The sequence below is a fragment of the Haemaphysalis longicornis genome, unplaced genomic scaffold, assembly GCF_048455015.1.
Source record: "Haemaphysalis longicornis isolate Haplotype H1 unplaced genomic scaffold, Haemaphysalis longicornis Haplotype H1 scaffold_6, whole genome shotgun sequence".
NCBI classification, from domain to species: Eukaryota; Metazoa; Arthropoda; class Arachnida; order Ixodida; family Ixodidae; genus Haemaphysalis; species Haemaphysalis longicornis.
This window is the reverse complement of record NW_027526407.1, coordinates 110,538,786-110,562,045: the sequence shown is the minus strand read 5'-3', so window position 1 is coordinate 110,562,045 and position 23,260 is coordinate 110,538,786. Positions and strand designations below refer to the sequence as shown.

The following is a 23,260-nucleotide window of genomic DNA, read 5'->3' as shown; positions in this document are numbered from 1 at the left end:
AAGCTAGCGTTCCTTTATATTTTTTTCTTCAATGGCGACCTTACGGTCCGCAACAACAGCTCCGCTGCTCAAATTTATTTGCAATCCGAACACTTTGGCCGTAATTCACAGTTGCGCTCTTGTTAAAGGCATTATCTCTAACTGAGTGATGTTGCCTCACAATTAGCATCCGCTTTTGTGACGCCGCCTTACCAGTAAAAACAATATATATATATATATATATATATATATATATATATATATATATATATATATATATATATATATATATATATATATAGTAAGGAAATGAGGGGCTCGTTGAGGAAATACAGAAAGATAGGTGAGCAGTCTACAACGCCAAAGGAGGCATAGGGGTGTGGTTATGCGCTTTTCTTTTTCACAACGGTTAATGAAGTAAACATTTTTTTAATATACAGAAGAAAGAAAGAAAGACAAACACGCGCCCAGAGTGGGGACCGAACCCACGCCTTTCGATTACATGTCGAATGCCTTACCAATTCGGCTCTCTGGGCGACTGTGTTCTCCTTCACTTTCTGGGCTATTTATATTTACTAGAATTGTATCTGACGCTTGAGGGTGGTAGCCAGCGCCACTCTGACTACACGGGGAGAAGGGGGCCTTCTTTTCAACCCCCGGGGCATGACTCAAACGTCTACAGCCTGTCATGAGCGGGTAACTGGCGGGAAGCCCTCTTATGCTACCTAGGCATCAAGGCTGCCACAACCGAGACCCTCGCTAGGCTTTCGCAGAATTATATAGTAAGGAAATGAGGGGCTCGTTGAGGAAATACAGAAAGATAGGTCAGCAGTCTACAACGCCAAAGGAGGCATAGGGGTGTGGTTATGCTCTTTTCTTTTTCACTACGGTTAATGAAGTAAACATTTTTTTTAATATACAGAAGAAAGAAAGAAAGACAAACACGCGCCCAGAGTGGGGACCGAACCCACGCCTTTCGATTACATGTCGAATGCCTTACCAATTCGGCTATCTGGGCGACTGTGTTCTCCTTCACTTTCTGGGCTATTTATATTTACTAGAATTGTATCTGACGCTTGAGGGTGGTAGCCAGCGCCACTCTGACCACACGGGGAGAAGGGGACCTTCTTTTCAACCCCCGGGGCATGACTCAAACGTCTACAGCCTGTCATGAGCGGGTAACTGGCGGGAAGCCCTCTTATGCTACCTAGGCATCAAGGCTGCCACAACCGAGACCCTCGTCTTTCTTTCTTTCTTCTGTATATTAAAAAGAAATGTTTACTTCATTAACTGTAGTGAAAAAGAAAAGAGCATAACCACACCCCTATGCCTACTTTGGCGTTGTAGACTGCTGACCTATCTTTCTGTATATATATATATATATATATATATATATATATATATATATATATATATATAGACTCTACAGCTACCATCATCCTCCATAGGGAGAGTAGTAAAATACCTATAAGGAAGGGTGTCAGACAGGGAGACACAATATCTCCAATGTTATTCACAGCATGCTTACAAGAAGTATTCAGAACGTTGGATTTGGAACAGGTGGGAGTAAGGGTTAATGGGGAATACCTCAGTAACCTCAGATTTGCTGATGACGTTGACTTGCTAAGTAACCCGGGGGACGAATTGCAAAGCATGCTTTCCTCACTGGGCGAACAGAGTAGAACCGTGGGCCTGAAAATTATTATGCAGAAAACTAAAGTAATGATCAATAACCTCGGGACAGCACAGCAGTTTCAGATAGGTGGCGAGGCAGTAGAAGTGGTAAGCAAATATATCAACTTAGGTCAAGTTGTGATCCCAGATCCCAACCATGAGGCAGAGATAATTAGAAGGATCAGAATGGGGTGGGGTGCATATGGCAGACATTCTCTGATATTGAATAGCAGCCTACCATTGTCGCTGAAGAAGAAAGTGTATGACAGCTGCATCGTACCGATACTCACCTACGGGGCAGAAACTTGGAGGCTGACTAAGAGGGTTCAACTTAAGTTGAGAACGACTCAGCGGGCTATGGAGCGGAAAATAATTGGTGTAACATTAAGGGACAAGAAGAGAGCGGAGTGGGTCAGGGAGCAAACTGGTGTTAAAGGCATATATTAGTAGAAATAAGGAAGAAGAAATGGATGTGGGCACGGCATGTAATGCGAAGGCAAGATAACCGCTGGTCATTAAGGGCAACAGAGTGGATCCCTAGAGAAGGCAAGGGTTGCAGGGGGCGCCAGAAAGTTAGATAGGCAGAGGAGATCAAGAAGTTTGCGGGAATAAGTTGGTCACAGTTGGCACAGGACCGAGGTAATTGGAGAATAATGGGAGAGGCCTTTGCCCTGCAGTGGGCGTAGATAGGCTGGTAATGATGATGATGATGATGTATATAGACACAAACTTAGGGTTGGCAGTCAAGGAAAACCTCGGGAAGCAAAGGGAAGTTGAGGTCGGTCATAAAACATATGGAGAATTTTTTGAGTCAGAAAGAATGTGGTGAAAAATGCCCGCCGGGTGGTCAAGTTCCCGGCGAACATTTCTTCGCCACTTTCTTTCTCACTGAAAAAATTCTTCATATGTTTCTATGACCCACCACAAGTTCCCCTTTGCTTTCCGAGGTTTTCTTGACGCCCAATTCTTAGTTTCTGTCTGATTTCACAAAGCCCCTCATTTCCCAATTCTGATTCGCTATATATATATATATATATATATATATATATATATATATATATATATATATATATATATATATATATATATATATATATATATTTTATGTATATTTTTTATATATATATATATAGGTAGATAGATATTTAGATATATAGAACGAATCAGAATAGGAAATGAGGGGCGCGTTGATCATATTATTTCTGTCTTACACAGATATATATATATATATATATATATATATATATATATATATATATATATATATATATATATATATATATAAATATATATATATATATATATATATATATATATATATATATATATATATATATATATATATATATATATATATATACATATATATATATATATATATATTTATATATATATATACTCAACGCGGCGTTTTCTGGCTGCAAAGCACTGAAAATCTTGATGACGTCACACGTCCCACGTACGTCGAGCTTTTTCGCGGCCGCAGTCCTCCGGTCAGATAATGCACGGCAAATGTTTGACGTGTGGCCGAAACACGTGTAAATGGCTTTGCGGCACTTGGCAGCTGCCGATCTCCAGAATCGCGTGTTGGGAGAACTCAAGTACTCAGCTCATTGTTCTGCAGACTGATACGGTTTCGCAAATCGAACACTCACTATCGGTTTGACTGGTAGTCCTCCAAAATTCTCACATTATAAGCCGCCTATCTGCAATCATTAAAAATTTATTGAGCAGCTACTAATTAACTTTTCCATAAATAGCATCTGGTAATCGTTTGTTGCGTACATTTCGGCCCGTGATAACTTCGCGCAAAAAAAAATTCAATGTCCAAAGCCTATTTTTGAATCTTATCAGCTCCCGAGAAATACCTTGATTCCATACATTCATGTATACGCGCAAAAACGTACGTTCTTTGGAGACTTTATTAGGACGTTTCAACCTGAGCCAGGTCTTTTTCTTCAGGTCGAAACGATGGCGCAAAATCACCGAAATGCGTTCTGTCACTTTGTACGTATTCCTGCAGCAACTAAGGACTGCACTTCAAAACTATATATATATATATATATATATATATATATATATATATATATATATATATATATATTGCCACAGACACTATGAACGGTAACTATCCCCGCAAGGGTATGCGCCGACTACTCGGAAACCGCCATGACCACTAGGCGGATCCAGTGACTTGGCTATAGGAAGAAGACGCTTTGCCGTCTTGGTCGCTACCTTCTGTGGGCTCGATTCTAATTAAAACTAGTCTCCTGTTTGGCAACCATCTGGCCCTCTCGTGACAGTTTTGGTGGAGCTGCAGGGTATCCAACCCATGTACTTCGGTGCCTAGGACCCGGCTACTTCAAGCCCCAGCGCAGTGGACACAACACCAGTTCACAAGGCGAGCCGACGCCTGCAAGGCTTGGAACCGGAGTTTGGGCGTCTTGCCACACCTGTCAGGTCAGCCATGAGGTCAGCCATGACTTTTACCGCGAGCCAAACTAGCCAGACGGCAGGAATGGCTCAACCGCTTGTCCTGCATACGCCTCGCACACCGAAAGTATTTCACGGGGATAGCTTTGAAGACGTCGACGATTGGCTTTAGAGCTTTGAACGGGTGGCCTCATTCAATGAATGGGATGACCGTCGAAAACTCAGGATGGTTTATTCCTCTCTGGAGAATTCAGCTCAGACTTGGTTTGAAAACCATTTTCGTTTGAAAAAGAATTTTGGCGACAGCTCTTGGCCACATACCGCAGTGGCGAACGAAAGGAGCTGGCTGAGATCGCCCTTCAGTCACGTTTCCAGGGTCCAAACGAGACTGTGGCCATGTTTGTAGAAGACATGTGCCGACTGTTTAGACGGGCCGACACTGACATGCCCGAGGAGAAAAAGGTGCGGCATTTAATGAGAGGTGTAAAGGAGCAGCTGTTCACAGGCCTTGTTCGGAACCCACCGGGTAGCGTTGCTGACTTCCTTAAAGAAGCAGCAGCAATGGAACGCGCGCTGCAGCAACGTGGAATGCAGTACGGCCATCAATCTCATCCCCAGACATCAAGCTGCCATGCTCTAGCGCCTGGGAACACGGATGACTTTTCTCTGCGTCAGCTTATAAGAGCCATTGTTCGCGAGGAACTTCAGCTCCAAAAAGCCAACCTCGTTGGTCGTCAGCCAAGCGTGGCCTCCCTTTCCGACGAAGTCCGCGAGGAGATACGTCAGGCATTGCAACCCACACCGCCACCGCAGAGCACCTACGCTACAACTTCCGACGTGCCTGCACCCCATGCAACAACTTACGACGTGCCTGCACCCCATGTCATTGTGTACGCAGACGCTCTGCGCAGACCTCCCTATGGGCCTCAACGTTATCAGCCTCCAACTGCACCCAGGCAGCAGCGGTTCACCAGCAGCACTGCGGCGATGGATCCAGACCAGCCTGCTAGAAAAGCGGTGATATGGCGCACTCCGGACAACAGACCCCTCTGTTATCATTGCGGGGAAGCGGGCCACGTTCGGCGCTACTGCCCCTACCGCAGGATGGGCATGCGAGGGTTTTCGCCTGATGCCCCTCGACCCCGCTAGGGCGAACGACCTCGTGAAATTCAGTAGTACCTAGCCTCCCATCTGCTCCCTCCGCCGCAGCAGCAACGCCAGTCCAGATCACCTTCGCCGCAACGCTTCATGTCCCCTCGACGCCCACTCTCGACTACGACGACCGCCGACGCTGGTGGAAGGTCCCGTAGCCCCCGCCGGGGAAACTGAGGACGGCGTCCTCCGGGGGTAGGGCTGCCGCCGCTCACATTTCGCAACATCCTCCACCGGCTCTACGACGCGAAGCGAGACCCGACGCCCCGGCCTCACCACCGCGACGACCCGACCCCGAACCCGCTTTTGCAGCGACTCGAACAGACGACTTGACGCCTAGCCCAGAAACGCACCATGAAAACGCTGGCGTAGTATCCGCCGAAATTCTGATTTCAGCCGACGACCACCCTTTGACGGCTCTAGTGGACACAGGAGCGGACTTTTCTGTAATGAGCAGCCAGCTTGCTGGCCGGTTAAGAAAGGTGGTAACACCATGGAGTGGCCCCGCGATTCGCTCGGCTGGCGGCCACCTCTTTACACCGCTTGGAGTTTGCACGGCCAGAATTAAGATACGAGACGCCTATTTCCCGGCCTGTTTCCTTGTCCAGCGAGAGTGTTCAAAGCCACTCATCCTCGGACTAGACTTTCTTTATGAGTATGGGGCCATCATCGACCTGCGGGAGCTCCTGGTCACGTTCTCTACCAACCGATCTGTCATAACCGAATCCGAGCCGCGTTGTATGGCATTGCGCCTTTGCGATGGTCACGTGACGCTGCCCCCCCCGAGCAAATGTGTTTGTTTCCGTCAAGTGCGACAGTGACTTTACGTGCGGAATAGCCGAAGCTAACGTGCCCCTTCTGTTGGAACGACAGATCAGCGTGGCCCGGGGAGTGGTTGAAATCCGGAAATATCGCACGGACATTCTCCTAACGAATTTCAGTGCCGCACCCGAGCATCTTAACCAGGACACAGCTGTAGCCTATCTCGCAGAAATAGCGGGCATCGATGAAATAGCTACTGTACAGAATACATTGGATCAAGATCGACAAGACGTCTTGAACATTTCTACAGTCACAGCGACTGCTGAGCCTACCAGTCTTGTTGAAATTAGCCCCAGTCTAACCCAAGAGCAAAAGCACCTACTCCAGGCTCTCATCAGCTCGTTCAGTGATTGCTTTGCCTCCTCGACCAAGGTAAAGCGCACTGGCCTAGTTAAACACCGCATTATAACCGGAGATGGAGAGAGACCTGTTCGGCAACAACCGTACAGGGTTTCGTCAGAAGAACGAGAGGCAATTCAACGCCAGGTCAAGGAGATGCTGCGGGATGACGTGATACAGCCGTCTAAAAGTCCGTGGGCGTCACCTGTCGTCCTCGTTGCTAAGAAAGACGGTACCCTTCGCTTCTGCGTCGACTACCGAAGACTTAACAAAATTACGAAAAAGGATGTATATCCCTTGCCACGTATCGATGACTCCCTCGATCGACTCCGCCATGCCAGATATTTTTCTTCCATTGACCTGCGTAGCGGATACTGGCAGATTGAAGTTGATGAACGAGACCGTGAAAAGACTGCCTTCATTACCCCTGACGGATTGTTCGAGTTTAAAGTGCTGCCATTCGGACTTTGCTCTGCACCTGCCACATTCCAGCGAATGATGGACAGCGTTCTCTCGGATCTCAAATGGCACTCTTGTCTCGTTTACTTGGATGATGTAGCCATCTTTTCGGCGACGTTTGACGAACATCTGGAACGCCTCCGCGCAGTATTTCATGCGATCCGTGCAGCCGGTCTCTCCCTCAAGCCAGAAAAGTGCCACTTCGCCTTCGAAACACTTAAGTTTCTTGGACATGTCGTGAGCTCTGAGGGCGTGAGCCCAGACCCTGAGAAGACGTCTGCGGTAAGATCGTTCCCAACGCCAAACTGACAAACATGCCATTCGCCGATTCCTGGGTCTTTGTGCCTATTATCGACGATTTGTGGCCGACTTTTCAAAAATGGCAGAGCCCCTTACCCACTTGACAAGGGACGGCGTACCTTTCGTGTGGGGAGAAGAACAGTGCATAGCTTTCGAGGAGCTCAAGAGGCGCTTGCAAACGATCCCTATACTTGGCCATTTTGACGAAGACGCCAAGACTGAGCTGCACACAGATGCAAGCAACGTTGGTCTCGGCGCCGTTTTAGTACAGTGGCAAGAGGGAGTTGAGCGAGTGATTGCCTACGCAAGTCGCACTCTGTCACGGGCGGAGAAAAACTACTCGACGACAGAAAAGGAGTGCTTGGCGGTAATATGCGCGATTACAAAATTCAGACCCTACTTGTATGGCCGGCCAGTTCGCGTCGTTAGTGACCATCACTGCTTGTGCTGGCTGGCAAGTCTCAAGGACCCGTCGGGACGCCTTGCGCGGTGGAGCCTCAAGCTTCAGGAGTTCGATGTCACCATCGTGTATATATCCGGGAAGCGGCACACAGACGCTGACTGCTTGTCGCCAGCTCCCCTTGAGCGTAATCCTGGCAACTCGAAAGAGGACAATACGTTCTTCGGAGCCTTGGAAGCTACAGATCTTGCCCAGCAACAAGAGAGACGACTCGGAGCTCCAGCCACTCATTGAGTGCATCGAGGGACGTAGCGCGGTTATCCCACGACTTTTTAGGCGCTCACTTTCATCTTTCGGTCTCCGGGACGGCGTGCTCTTTAAAAAAGGGTTTCAGCCTACAGAATCCGAATACCTTTTGGTTGTACCGACAAGCCTGCGCGGCGACGTTCTACACGCTTGCCACGACGAGCCCTCGTCGGGGCACTTAGGCTTCGCTCGCACAATGGCGCGCATCCGCCAGAGGTACTACTGTCCAAAGTTAGCCGCGACAATCAAACGCTACGTCACAACGTGCCGGGATTGCCAGCGCCGCAAATCTCTATCCACTCGGCCAGCGGGCTTCTTACAGTCTATCGATCCCCCGAACCTACCATTTCAACAGATTGGCATGGATTTACTAGGCCCATTTCCTTTGTCGTCAGCTGGTAACAAGTGGATTGTGGTCGCTACCGACTATCTTACACGGTACTGCGAAGCAAAGGCAATACCCCGAGGAACATCAGCGGAAATTGCGACATTTTTCCTCCACAGTATCGTGCTCCGCCATGGTACCCCAGCAGTCGTCATTACGGACCGAGGAACTGCCTTTACATCAGCGCTTACTGAAGAATTATTGAAACTTACCTACACCGACCATCGCCGCACAACTGCATACCATCCGCAAACCAACGGTCTGACCGAGCGGCTAAATAAGACCATCGCTGATATGATTTCCATGTATGTTACGATGACCACAAGAACTGGGATGAGGTACTACCCTACGTTGTTTTCGCGTACAACACGGCTCCACAGGAAACAACCGGCTTTACTCCTTTTCGTCTCGTTCATGGTCGGGAGGTCACCACAATGCTTGATTCGATGCTCCTGCCCAGTGGAACTGAAGCACCCACTTCAGGCGCCGAAGAATTCACTACGTGCGCCTAAGCAGTTCTGAACCTCGCGCGAAATAGAATACGGAACGAACAAAAAATCGACGCCCGCCGATATAATAATAAGCACAGAGAGGTGGTTTACAAGTCTGGAGACCAGGTTTTGGTGTGGAGCCCTGTACGCCTTCGAGGGAGATCCGAAAAAGTGTTGCGCCGCTATTTCGGCCCCTACAAAGTGGTGCGTCAACTCAGTGAGGTTACGTATCAGGTAGTTCCCGAAGGAACTGTTAGATCTCGACGGAGGGCTTTTCCAGAAGTTGTTCACGTAGCCAGGATGAAGCTGTACCACTCATGGTGAGCGCCGACACCCGTTCAATAGACTTGATGGACTTCCGGCTACTGAAGTTACAATCTCCCTCCTGGAGGAGTGCCAAAGACGCCTCCAAGACTGTGAAGGACTGTCAGAACTATAGTAGAAATTGTGTTGTGTTTAGAGCCTTCCTTTTCATTGTTTCCACTTTTCTTTCGCATCGAGTCGATGCTTTTTGAAGGGGGGGGGCTAGTGCCACAGACACTATGAACGGTAACTATCCCCGCAAGGGTATGCGCCGACTACTCGCAAACCGCCATGGCCACTAGGCGGAGCCAGTGACTTGGCTAGAGGAAGAAGACGCTTTGCCTGCTTGCTCGCTACCTCCTGTGGGCTCGATTCTAATTAAAACTAGTCTCCTGTTTGGCAACCATCTGACCCTCTCGTGACAACATATATATAAATAATTATATATATATATATATATATATATATATATATATATATATATATATATATATATATATATATATATATATATATATATATATATATATATATATATATATATATATATATATATGTTTATATATGTGTGTGTTAACCACTTTCTTTTCGACTCAAAAAATTATTCAATTGTTTCTATGACCCACCACAACCTCCGCTTTGCTTTCCGAGGCTTTCTTGACTGCCGACCCTTATTTTCTGTCTTATGTCACGGAGCCCCTCATTTCCCATTTTCTGATTCCCTACATGCTTAGCGAGGGCCTCTGTTCTGGCAGTCTTGGTGCCAAAGGGAGCTTAAGAGGGTTCAACGCTGGTCGACCACTCTCGACATGTCGTAGACACCCGAGTCACGGCCCGGGGGTTAAAAAGAAGGTCCCCTTCACCCCGAGTAGTCCCAGTGGCGCTGGCTACTACCCCCACGTGCAGGAAACATAAATACCCGACATAAATACCCGAGAAAGTGCTGGGGAAACAGCCCCGCCGGTAGCGTAGTGGTTATCGCACCAGACCGGTATTCTGGAGGTCGTGGGTGCGGAAATCACACGGCGAGCATTTTGTCCCCACTTTCTTTTCGAATCAAAAAATATTTCACCTCTTTCTATGACCCAGCACAACGTCCCCTTTGCTTTCCTAGGTTTTCTTGACTGCCAACCCTTATTTTCTGTCTTATTTCACGGAGCCCCTCATTTCCCATTATGTACCACGGGTGCACTGATGTATGTATATACATATATATATATATATATATATATATATATATATATATATATATATATATATATATATATATATATATATATATATATATATATATATATATATACATACATCAGTGCACCCGTGGTACATAGTTACACGCATGTATGTGTATATTTGATCGGCCACGGGCGTGTATTGTGAATACTTGTAAATGTTCCTCCATATGTATTCAGCAATGTCTGTCATTGCCAGAATATCAAGACGACTTTATTGTTTTGAACGTGTTCGTACGCAGATGCCGATACTTTGTCATTAAACCGGAATTTGTGCGTTCTATTGTACGCGTAACTAATGCCCTTCAGTAATTAGTGCACTATGCATGCGGAATTTGTGTATTTGTGTTCCTGTATGTGCGGAGCGTCTGTATGTGTGTGTTTGTGTGCGTTCATCTCAGCATATACACTGTATTTTTATAGTTACTGCTTCTCGCGAGCCGTGTCCGTATTTTTATTGTTTCTTACTGGTCGCCAGTACGTTTAGTCCGCCACCCAAGAAGGCTTATTTTGTTCCTAGAGAGTTCTGTTGCTCGGCGGTCTCAAATCAATCAATCAATCAATCAATCGATCAATCAATCAATCAATCAATCAATCAATCAATCAATCAATCAATCAATCAATCAATCAATCAATCAATCAATGAATCAATCAATAAATCAATCCATCAATCAATCAATCAACCAATCAATCAATCAACAACCATCCAAACAACCAACGAATCACTCACTCAATCAATTATTCAATCAGTCAATCAATCACTCACTAAATAAACAAATACATAAATAAATCAATCAGTACAGGCAAAGTGTTTTGTGACATGCTTGCGTACATGCTTTGTGATATGCTTGTGTAGGAAAGGCGTACAGCTGTAATACGTTGTTCCTTCATGCAATTTTACACGCATTGATTCCGAATGCTTCTGAGTGTGTTACTTTCGGGATGGGTGGAAATTCATGTTTCTACTCACAACCGTTTGAAGGCGCGAGGCCCTTTACCTGCCAGATATAATTTTGAAGCTATTGCGAGAGGATGACTTCTCTGTCAGGCCACATGCAGTCGTCGCTCGGTGTCCCAGCGAACACTCGGAAAACTGTGCTGTCTCTCTCCCGGCGTCTCGCATTTTGCGGCATATCCAACGATGATTTGTTCCTGAATTCGCTGTGTTTGAAAACTGCGGTGGTAAAAGAGCAAGAATTGACAACACGCAGCGTTGAGTAAGCAGTAAAGCTTTTTTTCAGAAACGGCGCAAAATAGCGTATTTACTCGCGTTATGATCGCACCTTTTTAAAAAAAAAATTGGTGCAAATTTATGTGTGTGTTCGTTACGCGTGGTAAATATTTTGCGAAAAATGTTTGAGCACAGAAAGGGCAAGCAAGTTGCGCGTCAAAAGTTTTACTGTAGGTCTCATGAACATAAGAAAAATAATAAACAACAACTTAAAACACTTCCGCACACCTTCGCCAGCCGCTTTGCAAAGTGACGCAAAATGCAGTGTTTTCATAAATTACGGAACGCGGCGGTGCGGAGCTTGCTCCGGTGTGACAACATGGCGACCTGTAAGTGGCTGCCGCATTGTGCGGTACATCAAAAGAGACATAGGAAGCGACGGAGCCAGCTGAGCGCATTTCATTTCTTTGTCTTCTGAGCACATTATGTGCATTTAGTGATTTTCTTCCTCGTCAATACTGAACGCCTGCTTGCCGATATCACTAATATCAGAAAGTCTGCCGCAATAACCTAGCCAATTTGACTTTGAAAGGGAAGGAAACAGAGGTACGCATGATCATCGTCAGCTGGACTTGGCATACATACCACATTCTGCTGCGGCAAGTTCAGGGTGTGTTCATTGCGCGGGAAATTAAAAAAAAATCTAAATTTTACGACAAACTTCAGGGGCGCGATCATTATGCCAGTGCGGTCATTATGCGAGTAAATACGGTAAATCGACAAAGAAATAGAAGACATACACTGCAGACGAATGGAGAAAACACTGCGCTAGCACAATGATATGTTTGAGCACTGTAGGCACTTATACTCACGGAATTCAAATTGTGAGGCATTACGATGAACGTCCTTGATTAGTATATTTCCTGACGCCATGCTCACCCACCATCCTCCTACTTTCTTTTTTACGTAGAAATCGTGTACTTTCTACTTGCACGGCGATTTTCAAACTTTAGACACGTGCATATTTTTACATTTGGGTTATCACCGCAATTCACGCGGATGCACTGAAAGATTGGTGCCCGCTCTTCTTTTAAGGTAATGTTCAAGAGCAGACAAAGTGGCATTAAAGCAGGGGCTCATTTCACAAATTTTGTACTTCAAACGCGTGAATAGAAAGCCGTAAACTACATTCAACGCCCTCGTATCTTTCTATGAACTTGTTTATGGAGTTAAAAATAGACACCTTTGTTGATTTTGTTGAGATAGGTGTGAGCGGAAAATCTCCGTGTCCCATTCGTCTTCTTGACCAGCACGACGAGTCATGCCCAATGAGTCGTCTTTGTTTTGAATAACGCAGGGCTCAATGAACGAAATGTGGCATGAAACCGTGAACGTTCCTCTGGAATCACGACTGCAAATACGTATTTCAAGGTTGAGTGTGTTGCAGAGTTTGTTGTGCGTGTTCAGTATTGCATTTGTACAAGAGCAAAACACGAGAAACCCCTTCAGTGTTGGTCGGGGACAAGTGCAACGTTATGAGCCGTGCACAATTTATGCAATTTTGGGAGGAATTAGTCAGAGGTTTTAGGTCTGTGCACATTCAGCTCAAGACGAGATGCAGGTCATTGTTAATCGCAGTTCCAATCGTACGAGGGAAAGCGACACGTCGCATGAGGAGCATATCGGGTTTGAGCACATCGGCGATAGTAGAAAATTGAGGTAAGTCTCAGCAGTGATGGGTGGCAAATGGGTAGAAGCTCGGGTGGTAATAGCTCATAGGGACGAGGCCCGTGTTCTACAGTCAATAAATGCTGCAGGTTCGCAGCTTTAACACGGGCCGGGAATCTCTTCTTGAGGGCGGGCGTAAAAGACTGCGAACTGTACCATTATGTGAGGGTCAATTGCCACGCGACTGGTGCACACTGAACAAATAGCAGTGCCGTGTTCATTTATTCACGCAGAACGCTCCACGACGTGGGTTTGGGTATCTTGTGGAGACGGCAGAGAAGGAGAAAACTAATTACGAATATATAGGATCCTGTGTTTATACTGCTGTAACAGGCAAATCGTCGTTTACGACGTACGGTAATTATGTTTCTTCGGAATAATAAGCATATCGTATTACGCCGGTTCGGAAAGCGAGCCTTACATGCGTTGCTCTTTTATTTAGTTATTCGAAGAAAATTGAGCCTAGCCGGGCATCTGGGAGGTGTGATGATGTTGTGAAGAGGGACTTTGGCAACGTTGGAGGAATTGTCACTGTTTCGCGCGGCTTCCTAAAGTGTTTGATATCACATAGTGTGGGTTTCAGGAGTGCCATGAAAGCCACCTGGAGAGTATTTAGAATATTAATAATACAAAACCAATGATAATAAACGGGGTGCCTCTTTTAGGACGACGAAAACGAGCAGTTGTAACAGCACCTCGTACAATGGCTACCTTGGAATATTAGAAATAAACGGGCTTCTCGTCCCGGGTACGCCAGTAACCAGTTTCAGCTTTGCAATTTTCCTGTACACAAAATCATGAATGCCAGGTTTGTTCTACACCTAGTTGCGAATATCCTTGTATATTTTCAGGATATTTGTATACATAGCTCCCATTACTTGGCACGCGTATCTTGTGCGGTTCATCCGAAAGATTACGTTTGCATGAGATTCACATTTGGTAAGATTCTCCTTTGTACGAAGATATTGCCACGCTGTGAGGTAGTATGGAGAAGTGGAGGGCCATCTGGCGTTTCTGGCCGCATGGAATCGCTTATATTGTTTGCAATGACGGTTACAGTGGCAGAAATTGTGTGAATGAGAAGATGAAAGGCACTGCTGACCATTTTTTGTAGCAAGTGGTCCATTTTATCTTACTCCTCCTTGTTTTTGTCAGCTATCCAAAACGAGACGAATGCGCGAGCTTTTTTCTGGCCGAGAGTGTCGTCTGAGAGGCTGGCCGAACGTCTCCGTAGCTTCTTTTTACACACCTTCCAGCTAAGTCCTTTTTGCGTATTTATTACTTGTCATGCTCGTCAGGAAAACGATCAGATTCGCCAGCAAGAAATTTTGAATTGAGCTGTATTGAGTGTTGATACGGTCGCACTGAACCACACGTGCACAACGAAGTCCTCTCTGGGGCACAACGCGCCACAGCCAGGAGAATGAAAGAGTAAGACGAAGAGTGTAATCAGTGCGTTCTCTGAATAAGAAGGTTTGGTGTACAGCCGATGGAGGGCATACTTAAAAGCTCCGTTGCAAATATTGGCTGAACTGGTGAGTAACAAGGGAGCACGACTGCTTTAATTCAACCAAAAATGTTTTAGGACGACGCGAGGACGATTCGGGGCAGTGCAAATTTAAAACGCCTACTAAACTGATGAGTCGGCTGTCTCATAAGACAGACGATCACACAGAGTCCTTATTGTGCTTTGTCCAGAGCCAGATGTGCCAAGCGGTCATGGCTGTCCCGGCATCGCCGCCTTTGAGGCTGACTTCAAGGCGCACTTTGCAATGTATCAAGGTTGATAATAGAAAAAATATATTCCCATTGAACATTGATTGATGGGATACATACTTCAGAATGTTGTAATATTTGATAGGGTACTGTGTTACCAAGAACGTGTGGTGAATACAGGCAGCACAATATTTCCTTTTCTTACGACGTCTGACGGGCGGTATACGCATTGTTAGGTATGAGGTAGAGTACCGTCGCTACGGGAATGAGCAAAGGGTACAAAATCGGCCATACTGATCGAATTTGAGTGAATTGTGTTTATGCGCCGTCGCTGAATTATTGCGTTAGTGTGGTGGGACGTAACTGCATCTGATACACACACATTCTTTCTTCAAGAAATACAGCATAGTATATTGCAGCACAAGTTTCACTGCGATACAGTATATAAGTGGCGTTTTTTTTAAACGAGATATTCCACCTAGAGCGTAATGTACAAAAAGCGAACGTTTTTTTTTGCAAGACCTCAAAGCAACATTGTCAAAACAGTTTGGTTTTCTTTACTTTTTGCGTTCACCTTTTCGTCGACGTGTGCGGACAGATATTTATCCGATAGCTTAATACCGTCTGAAGTCATAATACGCCTGCTCTGAAAAAAAAAAATTTCTGATCCCACCCTCGAAACACTCCGAATATTCATGCAAAGCCAACTGTGATTTAGCAAATGAATTTTGCCCATTTTGATCCGTGGCGCTGCAGGACCTGGCTCGGTTTAGATACAAAAGTCTGCGTACAAGTTTACTTTGCGTTATCTCATCTATTTTGTTGCCATCTTTTTCTAGGAGAACGTTGCCTAGTTCCTCTTGCCACTGCAGTGTTACGCGACTCAGTTCCGGTGTTTGGAATTGGCTCATCTTGAAACCAAAACGCCTTATACGTCGGACTCCCCCACCCACCCCCAAGAGATTTCATTGTGGTGGCACCACTTTACTCGGCCCCGCTAGAGCTTTCATTTTTGCAACCGCGGACCCAAATTCCACAACTTCTATCACAACTGTTTCTCCCCTAGCCACCACCCATTCCTCTTTCACAAGTTCAACAATCGGCTGATGTCGGTGGTAGCGCCGTTATCAGATGACTGCGGACAATCAACAGAAGGTGGAAGGAGCGCAAACAATGAAGCCTATATAACTATGCCAGGTAATCCTAAATTAGTGGCCAGCGCGAACTGCAGACTTCTCGGTCACGGCGCATATCTGCTCCGTGTCGGGAAGTGATCGCGTGATCAGCGGACACAATGCAGCATGAGCTATCCTGCTACTATCTTGCTAGCGCATCGTCACCGCCACCTACCATGTTGTTGCAAACCGCTATCGAAACTATACCCCTCCCACACCCCAACCCCGCGAAAAAGTCACTTGGTTAGGATAAGCAGGCAAAGATTACCAGTGTCTGCCAAAAGTGTGAAAGGGAGGGAGCGATATAGATGCGCCAAATGCTCCGACGCCAGGTGGTCTGACCAGTTAGGTGCCTGACAAGCGGGTCCTGCGGTCTCAGTATGCTCCCTCCCCGCACACTTTCGCCACCTTTTCGGCCGCCGCTTACTTGCTTCCTTCGCTCGCATGTTTACGACGCTGACGCCATCACCATTGCAACCACCAGACTACAGTCGTTGCCGGCAAAGTGCCTGAACACTGAAAATGAGGCAGCCGCTTCCGAACCAGAAGCTGCCGTCGTTTCCGGCTCACATTCCACCTCCCCCAGTGGCTACTAATCCCTTCTTGATGGGGAACAACTATCGCGCACGGAACGACAACGTGGGCCAAGATTAGTTGCTCAGCGGTAAGGTTTTTTGGAGCCACATCTGTCACGGTGTTCTTCACAACTCAGCGAGCGCACACAAGCGGTGGTAGGTTTATGCGTGCAGGGATTTGAAGTGGACCAAAAACGGGTTGGATATTTCGGGGGAAGGGGGTGTGCCCGCTAAGCTGTAGGTTTCGTGTCCTTACTGATAACATGTAAGCATTGCAGGCGGGAGGTATCAACGGGGCCGTCAAACAGCCGAATTCGACCAGTCCGATGTCATCAGTGGTCAAGTGGATTGGGCTGTGTGTTACACCGGCAATGAGATTCCTATGACTTTGGAGCGAACATACAGCTGTATGGTTGTCCGATGGAATAAGCTTGCGTCTTTCAGTTTCATTCAGCTGACTGGCTATGACGTATGCTCAACCGCAAATTACAAACACATGTATATAATTTTCTGCACTCAGCGGACTGCTTCCACATTAGGAGTTTGACCTTCTTCAGAGTGGAACGGCGGTACATTTTATTGTTTGAGCACGGGCGCAAAAATCCCCTACCACTATGGGGAAAGAACAGCATGCCGCAACTGGAAGCTTTCCAAACTCAAGGTAAATGCCAAACGCCGCAACGCATAGTGAGAACTCTTTGCTTAGCGGGAAGGTTTACTACACTGCAATTGTGCTTTCTACTGTTTTAAAGATACCGTTCAACCATAGTCCCCCATACAGAGATAAGTAAATTTTATTCGAAGTTTCCTCTTCCAAGCAATTCTCTATATCTGAACTGCTTCGACCTTGCGGGTATTGGCTTCATAGTGCCAGAGAGCCAGTCTCAATTCTGAGAACGTGAGGAGCGTAATGTTTCTTCACTGCACCTACGATTATCATAATCGTGAAAACATTGGTTTCGTGACGTGCATTTCATGTGGACTACAGACATCACTAAGCGTCTCAACGCTGGCTCTAAAGATATGTCCTAAACATAATTTTGGTTTGACAAACTTAAGAGCAATGATGTACTGATGTTTCTATATTCTTTTTTTAACAGAGGGAGGTGTGGCGATTCATGAGAAATTACTATATCAAGATGAACATTACACGTGCGGAGTAATTCTTCTCACATTAAAAAAGTGTACTGGTAAGTTCGATGTGTAATACAACTGGACTATTTCCTCCATTCACCGTGTAGGCACAGATATTATTTTATGGGGCACAAATATTTTTTTATTTTTTATTTTAATTAAGCACAGAGTAGAAATCAAACCATGGACACAATCTTGCGAGTCGTTGTATCGTATTACCAGTTTCCAAAATATCTGCAAATCAAACATACCGAGCAAACGTTTATGTAAAGTGGGACCTTATGGCCTCTCTGGTACTCTGGTTCACAAACATTGTTCTGTAATAGCACCAGGACAAAATAAATAATTTTCCGACGTCATTTTGCAGGCTTCCCTCAGAAATAGGAGAGTGTTAAATGATCTTTCTATGTACAGAGCAACAAACACTATTGTGGCTAGCGAGGTGTCCTACCATTATGTATTATCGCTCAATAAAGCCTCAGAATGCTAACTCCTCCTAATGCTAGTATTTGACTGCTTCCGAAACTTAATAGGTGTATCTCTACTTGTTTGTTTTGGGTGAAACACCGCATACTCTAAAAACACCGCCTATAGAAATGTTAAATACTATAGGACTACTGATTTGATGCGGGGAACAAGGTTTTATTTCTAAAGGTGGGGAAAGGCCACGTTTTATATTCCTATTTCTATTCCTATAGTGTGTTTGGCGGTATAAACAAATTGTGCAGTTTCTTCAAGGATGACCCATCCAGTGCGGATTTGAATTAAGGTGTCTGATAGGAAGCAACAAATTGTGGCATTTCTTGCGACTATATATAAAATTTATGGCATCGTTTATTGGTGCAAACTTGTGTACGCAATTAGTTATTAATGTGTATGGCCTTGACGTGAAGCCTTTGGAAGAATATAATTATTTGACCTGGCTAGCTACCCTGGGTATCCGTAATAGGATGATAATATACGGATAAATATTTTCGCCACGTCAACCGGTAGAATTTAAAAAGGACCGCATTTATAATCTTTTTTGGACTGAAGCGGGAAGAGAAAACATAATTGGGTTTCAAAGTATATATGAATCCCACATGGTTTCATTTTGTATTTTGACATCTGCTCACGGTGTTCCAGGTGGAACGAAATCCGTGTGCGAGCTGCGAGTGAGGTCGAAAATACGTCCACCGGTACCAACCAAAGACTGCAGCTATGCATTTGAAGTAAAATGTCAACGACCATATATACAACTTTACGAAGACACCTGCCCCAAGAAATAAAGATTGAAATCTCAAGATCTCCTTGTTACATTTGCCACAGTTTCGCGCGGTGCTACCAAGAAAATGCAAAAAAAACCCTTGAGAATGCGAATTACCAGTCACGAGAAAGTGGCATTTTTATGCGCGGCTTCCGCCTGCAGTAGGAGAGCGATTGAGACAGATGAATAAACCAAAACAGTAACAACCGCGAGATTTATATGTCAACAGTGAGGGCATTGTACAAGCAGAATCAGATAAACTTAATAACATACACATAAATTTTGAAAAGTAACAGAGAGTGAACCGTTACAGAATTTGTAGAAACGAGGAGTCCCCAAAAACAAAACATTTCAAAGTGCAAAATAAGAAAGAGAAAATTTGTTGCCCAGTTAAGACCCTAAAATTCTGGTATGTTAATGCTATGTTCATTGGCTTGGTCAATTTCGTACAGCTGTCTCGGAGGTGAAGGTGGCTACCTGGGAAATGTTGAAGTTTTTTTGGATTGCCTATGCGATTAAAATCACGGCAGCTCAGCTACGCGGGTGCATTTGTGGCTCTTCAAATACACGGGCCGACAATTACGGTTTACGTACAGAGATCGAGACGGCTTGGTGTCAGCATGAGCATAACATTTATAGCTTCGCTAACGCAGACAATAAAAGATATTCGCCGCCTTCGCAATGCAGATTACAAACCCGAGGAAACAGCGGAGCTTGTAGCCTTCAGAACCATTAACTGGGTTGTTTAAAATCAGCCATTCTAAGCGGTAGATCGGACACAGACTGCGCCAAACGCACACCGTGTCCCGCAGCAAGGAGAACACCTGCACGTTCAAGCCAATGTCATCACCACGTGCAGCCAACCCTGGACGCGTGCCTCCCCACGCGAACATATGCGCTTTGACGCACTCCGCACACCTTCTCGTCTGCTCCTTGCCTAGAAGGAACTTCGCCTCATAATTATTGTCCTACCATTTCCCTCCTTTCCAGGTTACTGCGCTGAGTTTAGAGGGATGCTCTGCTATGCCGCGAAAGCGAACATCTGCGCAGCGAAGTGACTTGCCCACACCTGCTCCTCGGCCTTTTAAAGCAATGCTATCTGGTCTACCAGCCAACGGTTCTTTCGTGGCGTGAGGGGCAACAAACTCCCAAATCGGTGCAGGTGGGGGCGCGGGCGAGGACAATTGGAGGGAGGGTTTCTTTCGCAGACAACACTGTAGATGGCGCGATGAATTTCTTTAGCGTTCCTCGCGCATACGTGCCTGCTCGGAGACGACTGCGTTGGCGGTACGGGTTTGTCGTCTGCTTTAACGATGATTGTTTTAGGCCTGTTTTGCCGAAGCTTAACATTCATTGAGCGCTGCCTTGCACGGTTGAATTACTTGTTCAACAGCTCCTCGAGGTTAGCTCGAGCCCGACTGAATGAAGGAGTCTTACGGCAAACATACGTTAGGATTGATTTGCAGTGCGGGAAAACAAAATGCACAAACCACATACACAAATCTCGCCGCTGGAGGAAGGCTATGTTTTGAGCACTGCTTTTCACAAATTGGACTCTGTTTTTGAATTCGTGGATGCCAATTCGGTTGTGTAAACGGGTAATATAGAAAGTTTAAACTGGTTGTGATAAATAGCGATTATATAAATTCCTTCAGCTTTCCCTCTCTATTTTGTTGAAACGTGCGTCTCCTTCCAGATTGAAAATTAGGCCGCCTTAATAGAAGTGCTGAACTTTTCTTGTGGCCTTCAGGTGAGCGTCCACCAGGGCTGCGGAAGTCACCATTTGCATTCGTGTGCCTTGGTGGCACCGGGCACGTACCGGCACAAAGGATAAGCGACTCCCCTGCCTGGCGCTCGTTCGTGATGTGGGTCAACAATGCTTACCACGTTCACCCGGCTTGTAAGAGAAATTGCCCATAAGAAATAGAGCAGCTCCAAACAGGCACGGCCTTTTTACGGTGGCAAGCCTCGCCCATTGCTAGGCCAGTGCCATTGCTGATTCTCTACCACAGCTCAACCGGTGCAGCCCTCACCGCAAGTCCTTTTCCGAAAGGTTGCAAATCTGTTTTGCCAACTTCCTTTAGGTATAGTGGTCTATCGACGAGAGGCCTTGGGGCCTATCGACTTTGGACAGGCTACCCACATCGCGTCTTACGTTTCATGATGTGCTTGGCCACTGGTAGTATGAAACTGGTAGTATGGGGTGCAGCGATGGCGTAGAGGTAGAGCATCCACCTCGCGTGCAGAAGGACCGTGGCTCGAATTCCGGTGCTGGACAATTCCCACCGGATTAAAAAAAAGAAAAAAATCCGCGCATTGATGGAATTGCACAAAGGGGCTTGGTGTGCGGCCTGACCCCGGCGACCATTGCCGGCAATTCACTCCCTCACCAGAGAAGGATTGGCCACCCTGGTGTAGTAACGGCCACAAGCTCCCATGAATACGTCAATTAACCCTCGGCCCTCAGTCCCCAGAGGCTGCGAAGACAATGACCACGGCGGCGGTCAGACCTGTGATGCAGCAGGGAGTGCTAAGAATCCCTGGATCCGGATAGGCCGCCAATGGAATCTGAACCTGGCAACGCGTAACGCGCGAACCTTATGTAGCGAAGCGAGTCTAGAGGTGTTGTTTAGCGAGGGCTTAGCGAGGTTAGGAGGGCAGGAGAGGCATTTACGGTGCTGAAAAATGAACACGTTCTATGTTACCGGGGTCTAGAGGACAGAAGAGAACTGGGAGTGGGATTTCTAGTCAATAAAAGCATAGCTGGCAACATAGAAGAATACTATAGCAATTACGAAATGGCAGCAGCTCTTGTAATTAGGCCCAATAAGATGTACAAGCTCAAGGTGGTGCAGGGCTACGCCCCACATCCAGCTACGACGACCATGTAGTGGAACGCCTCTATGAAGATGTGGAATCGGCAATGGCTAAAGTAAAAACACAGTATACCGTAGTTATGGGGGACTTCAATGCTAAAGTAGGCAAGAATCAGGCTGGAGACAAGGCAGTTGGGAACTATGGTCTGGGCTGTAGGAAAAGCAGGTGGGACCTACTAGTTGAGTTTGCTGAACGGAATAACCTACGTGTAATGAATACTTTCTTCTGTAAACGGGAGAGTCGGAAGTGGACCTTGAGGAGCCCGAATGGGGAGCATAAAAATGAAATAGGCCTCATAATATGCGATAACCCTGGCGTCATGCAGGATGTGGAAGTGCTCGGAAGGATAAGGTGTAGTGACCACCGTATGGTAAGATCTCGAATTAGGCTAGATTTGAAGAGGAACCGCAACAAGCTAGTACGAAAGAAGCCTCTAAATGAGTTATCAGTAAGACGTAAAGCAGAAGAATTCCGGATTTCGCTGCAGAACCGGTATTCAACTCTTAACAATGAAGCCGAGCTTACGACCCAGGAAGCCAGCGACAGCCTTATACGCATTATCAAGGAGTGTGCAGTAGAAGTCGGGGGCACTATGGCTAGACAGGATACAGGTAAACCTTCACAGGAGACGAAATATCTAATTAGGAAATGGCAGACCATGACAATCTCTACCGCAGCTGACAGACTAGAACTAGCGGAGCTTTCGAAGTTAATCAATAGCGTAAGACAGCTGACATACGGAAGTATAATATAGACAGGATCGAATATGCTGTAAAGAATGGAGGTAGCCTGAAAGCAGTGAAGAGGCGTCTTGGCGCGGGGAAAATTGAGATGTATGCACTTAAAGATAAGCAAGGCAATGTCATCGCAAAAAGGGATAAAATAGTCACAGTGGCCGAGCAGTTCTATAGGGACCTGTACAGTAGCCGGGACATCCGGGATAATGCCGAACGAGACTGTAGTTCAGAGGAGATAGACATCCCACCAGTAACGACCGAAGAAATAAGGAAGGCTTTGAAAGAAATGAAAGGGGGCAAAGCACCTGGTGAGGATCAGAGAACAGCACACCTCTTAAAGGATGGCGGAGAAATTGTACTTGAAAAACTGGCAAACCTGTATACGCAATGCCTAATGACCGCAGGTGTACCGGAATCTTGGAAGAACGCGAACATCATCCTAATCAATAAGAATGGCGACATCAAGCACTTGAAAAATGACAGGCCGAGCAGCTTACTGTCAGTCGTCTACAAGGTACTTACCAAGGTAATCGCTTACAGAATTTCTGCAACCTTAAATTTCAGTCTACCTAATTATATCTACCTAATCTACCTAATTCAGTCTACCTAATTTCAGTCTTTTGTAA

At 46.0% G+C, this 23,260-nt stretch overlaps 1 protein-coding gene across 2 annotated transcripts in view; it reads left to right on the top strand.

Moving 5' to 3' along the window:
* The window catches only part of LOC144141885 (uncharacterized), a 38,479-nt gene extending 19,434 nt beyond the window's left edge, over positions 1-19,045 (top strand). For both annotated transcript variants that reach the window (XM_077673360.1, XM_077673359.1), the window contains exons 4-5: positions 17,741-17,830; positions 18,900-19,045. In XM_077673360.1, the coding sequence (XP_077529486.1) occupies positions 17,741-17,830; positions 18,900-19,042 (233 nt within the window). In that variant the 3' untranslated portion in view covers positions 19,043-19,045. The remainder of the gene's footprint in view (positions 1-17,740; positions 17,831-18,899) is intronic.
* Positions 19,046-23,260: the final 4,215 nt, after the last annotated feature.